Here is a 12,248-nt window from a genome sequence, read left to right on the forward strand (position 1 = left end):
TCAGGGCTCTGTTCCCAATTAGTTTTGTATCTGGGATGGTTAAGAAGCAGGAACTTTTTTCCTGATGAGTTTTGAATGGGTTGCATCTGGAACGGAATTCATGACCTTTTAAGAGTTGTTAAAATATTGGAAGCCTTGTACCTATTAAAATGTGGTCTGCACATTAATTTTCCCCTCAAGAAGATTAGCTATTATCAGGGTTTATTTTAAAAATTAAATTTGAGGTTGTGCAGATGTGTGCTGGCTTGTGAAAAAGGACGGAAAGAACATCCATAGAAAAAAGAGCTTTCTTTTACCTTCATGGGAATTTAGACTGCTCCGATTAAAGCTTAAGCCTAACGAAGGCTGTGCTTGTTAAAAACAAATGCGTGTCGTGTTGATCATCAATATCTGGCAACCTTATGTACTTAATATTTATAACGAACTCTGCTTATGTGGCCTCTGCTAGAGAGAGTCTTCATCGTCTTGATTGCTCAAAATACTCTGAGAATATGTTCTTTTTTTCCCCAATTAATAAACGGGTGTATTTGAAGTTCCATCATAAACTTGATCTTTGGTTTTTTTTTTCTTGCCGGCAATGAACTGCCCTGGATGTTTAATTCTGTCTCTTGCTTGCTTTGTGCCAGGATCCCGAGGTCTGAAGCCGGTGCCCGGGTGGTGGGGTTGTGCTCTGCTCGGGTGCTGCAGGTCTCTGGGTGGTGAGGCCTGACAAGACCTGGGAAGCAGAGCGATGATGGTGGCTGAGATCTGAACGCTTTGCCGTTGACTGACGGGTAACGTGGTGAACGGTAACCCGCAGGCTGGCACGGTGTGGTGGAGGAGAGAGAAAATGGGGAAAGACTGAAGGAGCAGAGCCACGATTTGGGGTGCAAAGGGGCACTGAGCGTGGCTTGCTTGTGTACCTGCAGCCAGCTGGTGGTGGCTGGGGCTGGGTATTGGTTCAGGTCGCTTCCAAGTTAAAACCAGTGCATCTTGCCATTACCAGTGTGGCCCTAAAGGCCGTTCAGGGAGTATGACTTCATCGATTCTGGTGAGATGTGTTTACGGAGCATTCAGGCTCTTAGTTCTGATTTGGAATTTTTTTTTTCTACTCTGCCAAGACTTTGGCATTTGAACAGGCAGTGGTCTGCTATCTGCTCCCAAATTTAGGAACCTTCCCAAAACCTAATCAGTTTGTCCAGAATCTTGAAGGTATCTTCTTGCTCACTTCCTATAGAAGATACAAGTTTGTGGGTTCTGTCTGCGTGTGGGCCTCCAGTCTTTGCATCTTTCTCCCAGAAGTGAAAATGCTGGTTTAATGCTCAAGATTAGTAAGAAGCCCTTGGAGACTGTAAAGTAGAAAGAACATGATTTACTGAGCTGGGATCTGGTTGCCTGCCTTTGTTACTCCTGCATCCAGTAACTTCTCAAAAATGCTCCCTTGTAAGCTCTGCTGGAACGTGGAGCAGCTGGGTAAGGGGGAGCTGGATTGCAGCAGAGGCGAGGAACCAGCTGAAGTAGCACAGGACCTCCTGAATTTTCTCCCTGCAACAGATGGAGTTAATGACCTGAGAGCCATTTGCACAGTTCATGCACAAAGCTGGTGATTTTAAAATGCCAGAGGATAGGAGGTGGCTGGATCCTGGGGAGACAGCTGTGCTTTCTTGAGCTGCAGATTCACGAGAAGGTAACTCCCCTTGGAAACTGTTGGAAGACTCAGGGTTTTTCGAAGCTGGCCTAGCTTGTGTGATGGGTGTTCTCACCTCCTCCTGGTCATGGTCAGGGCTTTGCTGTGGGCTGCAGCCCCCTCCAAGCCAGCAGATCACTGTGCAAGATGGGTGACCATCGCCCCGTTCTTGGAACGCCCCGTGGAATTAGTGATGAAAAAAAATGTTTGTCTGGAAAATAAAGCTAACAAAATCCTAGAGTTAGAACTTGTAATAAAATCTTTTTTATATATCTGTTCTCATACCCTAAAAAATGGCTTAGGCTGTTTGCCAGTGAAGGCAGAGCACTGAGGAGCTGATTTAAGCTATCCCGGGTGGGGAGTTGTGGCGCCTTGCCACGATCCGCTGGCTGCCCGTTCCTGCCTCTGTTGTATTTTGACTGTTCAGCTGTGCTAGCACAATTGTCCGTCTATCCGTGCTGTCAGCCGGATGAGATGAAATGCCGGGGCGGGGGGGGGAGTCCGGAGCATTTCGGCAATCTCTCCGTGCAGCTCGGGAGCTGTCGCAGCAGAGTCACAGAGGGCTACAGCAGAAGTTTGGGAACGTGCTAGCAGGGGTGGGGAGGTACGCGAGCTGGAGCAGCGTGCTGCCAGAAATGTATCCTGCAACAAGGGCCTGAGCAGGAAAAAAAAAAGAGCTGTAATAACACTAAAAGACAAGTACGAGGCTTGGCTCTGGGAGAATGGTGGTGAGTTCATTCTGGAAGGGTGTAATGAGAAGAGGCTTCTGTAATTTGTTGTGATCAGGAATGTTTTCTGCCCATGTCTGCTTTTCTATAGGAAAAACAGGTCATATGAATGAGGAGGGTCAACAAATCTGTACTTTGAACTGACGCAGGAAATATTCCCAAGGTTGAAAAAACCTCGCTGAGGCTGCTTCCTTCTGCTCAAGCCAGGATAATGCTACCTTGAATACCCAAGTCACAGACGATACAGTATTTGCTGAGACTAAGGGAGGCTGTCTTAATTGCTTTTGCTCTGGTTTCCCGTAGGTATTCCTCGCTCTAGTCAGTAACACAGGAATTTAAGAAGACGCGTGTAGCTGCATTAGCCGCGTAGTAAAGAACCTCGCGTGACAAATCTTGTCTTTGGAGTTGTCGAGGAGGAGGAGGTCTCGGAGAGCCCGGGCTGGCGTGGCTGGGTGTGCAGTGGCCGAGGTGTGCCTGGGGAGCAGCGGGGAGCTTCAGCCCCAAAGCGGGGGGAAACTCTGCAAGATGGACCTTTGATGTTCACAATTCCTTCCAGTAAAGCTGCGGTTTGTGTGCTGAAGATTTCCCTGCACTAGTGTTTCTCTGTTAACATGGCAACACCTCGTGTGGAGGCAGAGATTTTTAGCTCATTTTTACTTCTCATGCAATCTACTGGAACTCGTTTTGCTGGGTGAAGTTCTGCCTTGCTTTGTATCTTATTTGTAGTATCAAATGTCTCCTATTTTCCCCTTTCTGTGGTGAACATATTTATGAAGTAAATTACTGAAATAAAACACCCTGTATGACCCCACCAGGGACTGCAAATAATTGTTTACTTACTGTGTTTTGGGGTTTTTTAAGAAAAACAGAGTAGGCTTTTACCGTACACAGGCTTTTGTCGGGCAGACAGGGAGCCTGTTGCCACGTTCTTGACTGTAGCATTTCTTAAAACAAGGGTTGCAGCCTTCCGCAGCAAAAGGTCGAGCATGCAGGGGACATCTCGTTACCTCTAACGGCTGCCGGTGGCTTGGGCCCCCCAAAGCAATGTTTAGCTGTTGACAGTCGCTGTAGCAATTCCTTGTTTCCATCTCTGAGGAGCTGGGCAGCTGCTCACAACAAAATGGTTTGGGGCTGGGGAAGCAAGCTGTGAGTGCTCAAGGCCGGGGTGTTGTCAGCACGGCGTTCTCCTGTGTTTATGCGGCTGCGCCGTTCCTCTCGAGTCCTACCTGCGAGGCAGCGTAGCAGCCAGGTAGCACCGCTGCGCTATGTAAATGCTGGTACGAAGAATTAATTTTGAAAATCATGTCTTTTCTTTCAGTTGTGTTGATTGGAGACTCTGGAGTTGGGAAGAGCAATCTTCTGTCACGTTTCACACGCAATGAGTTCAATTTGGAGAGTAAGAGCACCATCGGGGTGGAATTTGCCACCAGGAGCATCCAGGTGGATGGGAAGACGATAAAAGCACAGATCTGGGATACTGCAGGACAGGAACGATACCGTGCCATTACCTCAGCGTGAGTACCGTGCCTTTGCTCAAGCTAATGGCAGGAGTCTAGCAGAGACGGTACAGATCAATTTAGGGGTAGGGAATTAGTGAAATGTAGAATCATAGAATCATAGAATCATAGAATGTTTAGGGTTGGAAGGGACCACTAGTGGTCATCTAGTCCAACCCCCCTGCAGTGAGCAGGGACACTGCTAACTAGATCAGATTGCTCAGAGCCCCATCCAACCTGGCCTTGAAATTAATTAAAAAAATATTATTCAAATTTTTTTGCCATATGCTTGCTGATTTTATTGCTGAATGAGATTATTGCTTTAAGTGAAACTGTGAGAAGCAAATGGCACAGAAAGGACCTAGGCTGTGACCTGGCAGCAGCAGACAGTGCTAAGGTAGCTTAGTTATCACAGTTATTCCCTTTGCTCTTCCTTCCTGGCAAGGGAAATGTTGATTTGTTCTGGGACTGGGAGAGTTTGCTAGCTAAGAAGCTATGTATTTGGGACCCATGACAAAATCATTAGGGCAGGCTTCAGCGGAGATCCAAGTCATAAGATAGCAAATAGTTTTGTGATCCTTGATTAGTATAATGAAAGTAATTTTTAGATTCTAATGGTACTATTACAGAAAAAATGGCAGGTTAAATCGAAAGTGTGGGGAAATTCCATTTTGAGTCTGGTGATTTGGGTATTTTACCTGCCCTGGATGTGCCATCTGCATCACGTGGAACAAGCGCCACTTCTGATGGAAGCTGGGTACTGTTTGGCATCAAGTTTTGGTCTTGGTAGCTTCCCATAACACCAGTGGCTTCTGGTCTTCATTGTCCCCTCAAACTTGAGATTGAGGGTAGTTCTAGGACAGTCTGCAGCCACAAAGCTCCCTTGAAATCTCAGTGACTTTGAATTGATCGTGGCCCTGAAAATTAGGTCCAAGGGTATGTGCTGAAGAACCAGTAAGTAGGAAGGCACCTGTGATAATGCTGATGCTGCAGCATGAGGCACATGCCTATTTAGAACAGTGGGGTTGAGAAGCTTTCATGTACGGCACCTTGTTAATCCAGACTATGTCTGAAGATGTAACCTCTGGGTGTATCTGTTTCTATGCAGGTAATAGGCAAAAGTATCTTTTAGAGGGGGGGAAAAAAGAAAACCCTATTGGCAGGCCCAGTTACTCAGGGCATATTCCGGTCACTGAGTTGGGATGTTTTTAAAGTTTTTAAAGGTTTTACAGTTTTTAAAGGTACAAACTTGTTTCTGAATCATGCACAGATTGAGTCATTTGTATTAAATTCAAGGTAAGGGGAACTTTTTTCTTTGAGGTGGAATAGGGTAATGCAGAATAGTCGGGAGAAAAATAGAAGAGCATGGAGCCCAAAGGGCATGATCTATAGGGAAGGAATGCGAAAAGAAAGTAATGCAGAAACAGATGCACATGGCGATTTCAAATTGCATCTTTTCCATAATTGTTAGTGTGTTCTTCAGAATTTTTGTTTTGGTGACCCTTAAATTGTTCTTACTGCTGTAAAAACTTAGCAGAAAAACTCCTGGCTGAGTCTGGTTCAACAACAGACCTGGCCGATGAGAATCGGTGCATCTGTACTGCTGTGATTCTGCCTCTCCTTCATGCTGGCACGAGCTCTTGCCACATCGCTGGGCCAGTTCAGCTTGCTAAGCCAGCAGAGCTCCAACCAGCAGTAAAAAGCGAATGTTTTCTGCTGACTTGGTGCCCTGAATCAGTGCAACGACGCGTCGGACAGGTGCTGGCGGAGCAGAGGAGAAATGGTAGGGTTGTGTGGAAGAGACACGGATGTTGTAGGATTGCTGGTGTAGGTTGGCTTCTGCTGTCCCGAGCCCTTGGCTGGAGTTGAAATGGGCCCAAACCTGCACTGAGGGAGCAAACTTTGTTCTCGGATTGTGGGTTTGTGGCTAAGTGTCAATATAGCCCAGCCCCACCTCTTTGATTTTTAAGAGGGACAGGAGGTATTTGAAGGAACACCAAGAAATACTGACGTTTTACTAAGGACTACTTTCCTGGTAGAAAGAAAAGTTACAACTTCACAAAACCCTAGCAGCACTGATTCTGAAATGCACTGTGAGTTTTCTTGCACGCTGTTTCAGCGCCGTAGTTTCCACAGTCTCTTCAGCATTTTGTTACATACGCTGGAATTTTTTAGGAATGCCAAAACCCCCAGCATTTGGAACTTGGTTTTAGGCTGCCCCCCCCCCCCCCCCAACAACAACAACAGCATCAGAGCTTTTTTCCAAAGTGTGGGGGGATGTTTTTAACTTTTTAGTAGCACATGGTATAAAAGGGCCAGATGCTGGGTTTGTTGGTGTAACTCGGACAGAGCTCTCTGGTATGGAATGTGCCTTCTGGTTTCAGATATTACCGTGGTGCTGTTGGGGCTCTTCTTGTCTACGACATTGCCAAACATCTCACCTATGAGAACGTGGAGCGCTGGCTAAAGGAGCTTAGAGATCACGCAGACAATAATATTGTCATCATGCTGGTGGGTAACAAGAGTGACCTCCGCCATCTGAGAGCCGTGCCCACTGACGAGGCCCGGGCTTTTGCAGGTTTGTAGGTGGCGTTTTCTGGGTCGGTGCTTTCTGAACTTGATGTTGGTGCAAGCTGTAATCTTGCTGTTGTTGGACTGAACTTTCACCTCAAGTTTTATTTTTGACCCTAAAAAAGTCATTTAAGACTTTTTTTTTTAAATGAAAATAACTTGGCTTGCGTGGTTGATTTGTCTTGTAGATCGTGTGTTTTTTTTTTTTAAATCTAGTGGTAGTACATGTTTTTGAAACGCTGTCCTTGAGCTGCCTGATAGCTGAAGATTAAACACTTCCTCTAGCAAGGCTAGAAACAGTAAGCAACATTTAGAAGCGAAAATGTCACAATATAATTATAAAATATCACAACACGAGATGTCTTTCCTTCCTTCCTAGAGGCCTGGTTCTACTTAGTCCATGTCAGTGTGGACAACTGCAAATGAACACTGAGCCTTCTTGTAGATGGTGTAGATTCTGCTCCAGAGCACTGATGCTTATAGTAGTGTCATCTGGTTTCATTTAAATGCAGTGATCAACTTGGAAATTATCAGTTCTTGGGAGAAATCCAGGGGGTTATGTGAGCTGCTGCCACCGCATTACTTCTCTCTGCCTTACCTTGCGGAGCGCTAGAGAAATATTCTTTTGCCCTTACGGGCTTAGGGGCATTCAGCTTTTGTGTGGCTGTCAAGCTTGGAGGTGGAATTTAAATGCAGAGCCTTTCAATTCCTTCTAGGAATATTACTAGGGCTTGCTTAAACATGTTTTCTGAAGTTTGCTAGTAAGCCGGTACCCTGTGGTTAGTAAAACCACTTGCAATTTTCACATGAATGAGAAGTGAAGTCCATATGAGGAAAGCAAAACAAGTTCATAGGCACCCTAGATAGTGCATTACTTTGGTCACTTGGTTCAACATCTTATTTTTTTGCCCCTGACTTCCTACTGAAGTTGTCTTAAATAGCTAGTGATGGTACAGGGTTGCCGCATAAGCTCTGTGACTGAAATTTGCCTGTTTCTGGGCAGGGGGTACAGTACCATTCTAGGTGTGATGTTTGAGTGTTAATCACCATTTTTTTTTTTTATATAAATATATCTTTTGCCTTATAATAGGAAAGAAGAATATAGACTGTATTACTCGGGGTTTCGTTGTAATTTGGAGGTGGGATTTGATTAGGAAATGTAGATCTGGTCTCTTTTTGGGGCTGCAGAGGAGAATTGAGAGTCCTGTTGCAGCCAGCATGCTTTTGCCTGTGCGCTCGCTCGCAGTGCTTCTAGGAGGGATCTGCAGCCAGATGACAATAATATCGTATTGCCTGGCTGGACAAGGGCTGCCGGGAGGAAAATGTTCTCACGCTGTGGAAAGGCAGTGGTCAAAGGGGACTCTGCTGAAACACAAGCAGCTAAATAAATGGTGCACCAGGTCGTTTCCAGTGTAACAGGGGAAAAACACCACTGTGCCCCAGCTGATTTGGCCTAAAAATAAAGGTGAAAACCTCAAAGTAAAGGTGAAATGAAGTGCTATTAAAGTTTTTAACTGAATCATTTGTTATTTATTACAGAAAAAAATAACTTATCTTTTATTGAAACTTCCGCTCTGGATTCAACAAATGTAGAAGAAGCCTTCAAGAACATCCTTACAGGTATGGTTTGTTACGGATTCAGGGACTGCCTGAGGTAGTAGGCGCGTTCATGGGCACGTTTTGCATTTATTTAGAATGTTATGGATGTGAATGTTGGGAATGATGGCTAGTTTGCAAGCCTTCTAATCTTACCTTTGTGTTCTGCCTCCCACCCCACGCATACCTTTCTGCCCAAGGATCTGAAGGTTTCTAGTCTCCTGGTGCTCCATAAATTCAAGCTATTGCAATAGCACTGTTGTAAAGGTGGTGCGGTTCTGTGCCTGCACAAAATCTAGGCAGCGAAGCCACAGCTATGCTAGGAAGTTAAATGTGCCAGTGTGGTCTCTTGCACCAAAGCAGACTGGGACATAGCATTTTTGTCCAGACTCCTGAACTCTTGTTCTCAGCTGATGGTAAGGGCTGTAGGTGACTGCGCACCAGCAGCATAGCTGCCTGCAGGCTGCCTTCTGGGAGTGTCCCTGAAGAGTCTCAGGAATTGTCTAAGAATGTGATAGTGGTTAAGAGGCCAAAATGAGGCCAGGGCTTATGATTTCCACTGCCCAAGAATGCTCCTTGGCATGTATAAGTGCTGTAGAGATGGCTGCTGAGTGCACAGTGTCTAGCTGCAGCTTCAGACTTGCTGTACGTGTGGGAATGCTCATGCAGTAGGTCCACTGCGTTAGTACCAGAGGCATTCCAGGTAGTACTACTCTACTACTTGCTTTTTATCTCTTTCAGACTGGGGCTTAGGATTTCCATTCCTTAAGTTGTTACCTACATGTATTTTCTTGGCCCTGGAGTAAGGGAGCACCCTATGGCACATGAGGCCTAGGATTCACCAGTAAGGCTTTGTTACTGTAGGTACACCAGTGAGTCCTCCTTACTGTGCTAAGCCGTGGCCAAAGCACTTTTGTGAGCAGACTCACAGGAATTCCCTCAAGTCGTGCCAGGGCAGATTTAGATTGGACATGAGGAGAAATTTCTTCCCCGAAAGGGCGGTCAGGCGCTGGAAGGGGCTGCCCAGGGAAGGGGTCGAGTCCCCACCCCTGGGGGGATTTAACAGCCGGGCAGAGGCGGTGCTGAGGGCCAGGGTTTGGGGGTGGGATGGCAGGGGTAGGGGAGCGGTTGGGCTGGGGGAGCTGAAAGGGCTTTGCCAACCTCAACGATTCTGTGATTTCCAGCTGGTGTTTTGCAAATTTGAGCTGAGTGCTCATTTGGCCTCCAGAAGAGTGCAGCTCTGTTCTAGGCTAAATGCGGCGCATGGGGAACTTGCTGAATTCCTTCAAAGGGAGGTTGGCCAAGAAGTGAGTTGTATGAGGTCATGAGGTAAGAGGAGGAGGAAGGACAGCGTTGAAGTGGTGAGGATGTGTCCTGGGAGATACGTAGCCTGCAGGCAGTAGAAGTGGGAAGCACACAGAGCAAGAGAGATGCTTAAAATAAGCGCTGTTCATCTCTGTTACTTCAGTTGGGGTGGGTAACTTTTCCCAAACTTGAGGCTTGGCCTAATCTTACTCTAATTTTAGTTAGACTTCAGTTTGTGTGAGTGTGTCAGCACTGTATGCATTAGCACTTTGGTGTTAATGCATACAGTGCTCTGCATTTGGGCAGCTTTGTGCCTGAGCTAACCCTCGGAAGTGGAGTCCTGGGGAGCACGGTGCTCTCACCCCAGGGTGTCTGAAGGAAACCAGCATGGGCCTGCAGGACTGCTGGATCGGAGCTAACAAACCCTGATAGACTTGAGCACCTCTGCTTTCAGAGAGTCTGCCTTCCACTCCATGTTCTGCAGTAGTCGTTATCTCAAAATACTGTTTGAGGCAACAGGGAAGTTGGTTTTGCACAGTCTTCCACTCCTAAAATTAAGTAATTGGTAATTGGCAAAGAACCCTTAAAAATAATATCTAAAGAGGAAGAGGGCCATCAAACAGGTATTGGGTTGCCATTTTACCTCTGGCTGCTCCATGAGATCTGAATCTTGTCTTAAAGAGGGGAAAACGCCATATAATTTGTCAGTGGGTTTGTTCTGTCTCTTGGAGAGCTCTTTAAGATCCCTACTGTGAACAGGAAGAGTTGGCAAGATCCAATTCCTCACTGTTCCTTACCATAGCTGAATTCTAGACTGATAAACTGTCTCTATAGTCTTACCCTCGTACACTGTGTTGTGAAGTTGTGCCTGATTTTGTGTCCCACAACGTTTTGAGATGAGCGTTTTCTGAGCTTTTTTGTGACCAGATACTGATTTCAGTTAAATGAGAACGAGCCTTTGTTTTGGTTCTACTTGATTATCAGGAAGTGTCTGGTGCATATTGCTTACTGGATGCTGAGCAAAGAATTGGCTTTGCATTATTGTTTCTTTTCTTATGTATGAATGAGAGCTGATTACTAGGAAAGAACCTGAGTTTCAATATGGTGTATTCTGTAAGGCAGGCTCTTTCAGGTTTCTCTTGCAGAGGTGTGCAAGGAAGCGTTGGGATCACTAGGTCTGGTGCTGGCCAGCTCTGCTGGTACCAGAAATGTGTTGCAATTAGAGGAAGATGACCAAGAAGAGAGGCAGGCAGGAGAAAAAGGATAGCCAAGCTGCTCCTGTAAGTAAAAAGCCTGACAGAACTAGGAATGGGTTATATTTGCTGCCCAGCAAGATTTGCATTGAGTTATTAGAGCTGCTGGTGAAGCAGCTGGAGAATATTGTTGAGACAAAGCTGTAGAGGAGACCGCCTGGTGCCTGAGCTGTCTCTTGAGCAGAGCGACCTTATAGCGGATTCACTGCTTATCTGGGACGCTTGGCTGGATCTGAGGCAACTTGCCTGGCACTCTGAGATGGTACCCATGGTTTTAATGCTCTGAGCGTAGTTCAGCAGTCGCCATCCATCCTGTCTTCCCTTGCAGTGTGGTCCTGAGACTGACCCTGGGCAGAGAAGGTGGCCTTAGGTTGCTGTAGGAGAGTGCCCCAGTACAGGCTGCTGGAACGGATAAGATGTTTGGGAAGCCAGAACTCCAGCTGGGGAAACTGGGCAACTGAACCCAACACACTATCTCTTAGCAGCATCCTGGGCTCCCAGAAGTGTTGAGATTGCCCAGTTCAGGTACCGTGGGGATATGGCCAGTAAGACTGAGTCATGCTGAAAAGGCCATTCCTGAAGTGATTGCTGTGGGGAGAATCCCCCTTCTAAGGGAGGAGAAGAAACCTGGGAATATGTGCTGCATAGAGCAACCACAGGGGTCGCGGAGGAGGGAAGAGAATGGGAGCAGCAGGACAAGAGTTTCCTTACTGGCCACCAGTTTGAGGGATCACTAAAGACTGGGCGGGGGACACAACCAAAAACCAAACCCCAAACAGATGCTGCCCCAAAGAGAAGGGTTTGGCAATGACTCTGAACAGCTAATACTAAAATACACCACCGAGCGTGAAGGAAGAGGGATGTGGCAGTCTCTGACAGAGATCTTGTCATCCCTTTCAGCAAAAAGAGCTGAAGGTAGCCAATGGCAACGAGATCAGTCTTGGGTTAAAGGTTTCCATTTTAAACAATGTAAATATGTGCTACTTCTTTATAAATAAATAAATAAAAAGACATAAACAAAACCCACATAGTCCCCCGTGATTTTTAATCCTTACTGAAGAGTTCGGGTGTTGCTGTTTTGAGGCTGTGGCTGTATGAATGTGACCATAATATTTACCACAGACTTCCAGGGTGGTACTTGCTCTTTTCCTGTCTCACAATGGAGGGAAGTCGGAACAAGGGCTTACCGTCAGTGAAATAAGTAATTTAAAAACCTTTCAACTCAAATTATTTCTACTAACTGTGCAGTTGAAATGGTTTGTTTCTGAAAGCTTTTGACCTGGCAGTCTGTCTTCAGCGGTTAGGGCTTTGTGGATCTGTGTGCTTTCAGGCATAAATTAATTTGAGTCAAATAAATTAATTCTCTCAGGAAAAGCATTTTTGGATCAATACGGGGCTTTATGGAACCATGTGGCTTTTTACCGTCATAGGTGGGAACGCTGTTGCAGAGAGGAGGAGGCATTTCTGTCGTTTGGTAGTAGCAGCTTGCCAGAAGCGAACGTGTGAAATAGATAGCGGTCATTGCTGCTGTGCAATGACGTTGTGCAAGCATCCTGTTGATTGACGTTTCTAGATTACACTGCCCATTTTTTTTATCAAAAATAAGATGATTCCCTATGATGCCCTATTTTAG

The 12,248-nt window shown here is 46.0% G+C and overlaps 1 protein-coding gene across 1 annotated transcript in view; it reads left to right on the top strand.

Moving 5' to 3' along the window:
* The first annotated feature begins 2,388 nt into the window (after positions 1–2,388).
* The window catches only part of RAB11B (RAB11B, member RAS oncogene family), a 13,510-nt gene continuing 3,650 nt past the window's right edge, over positions 2,389–12,248 (top strand). Inside the window, exons 1-5 of the mRNA XM_009638865.2 lie at positions 2,389–2,394; positions 2,757–2,862; positions 3,713–3,908; positions 6,275–6,468; positions 8,001–8,081. Of these exons, the coding sequence (XP_009637160.2) occupies positions 2,389–2,394; positions 2,757–2,862; positions 3,713–3,908; positions 6,275–6,468; positions 8,001–8,081 (583 nt within the window). The remainder of the gene's footprint in view (positions 2,395–2,756; positions 2,863–3,712; positions 3,909–6,274; positions 6,469–8,000; positions 8,082–12,248) is intronic.

The sequence above is a fragment of the Egretta garzetta genome, unplaced genomic scaffold, assembly GCF_000687185.1.
Source record: "Egretta garzetta isolate BGI_Z169 unplaced genomic scaffold, ASM68718v1 scaffold345, whole genome shotgun sequence".
Lineage (NCBI taxonomy): Eukaryota > Metazoa > Chordata > Aves > Pelecaniformes > Ardeidae > Egretta > Egretta garzetta.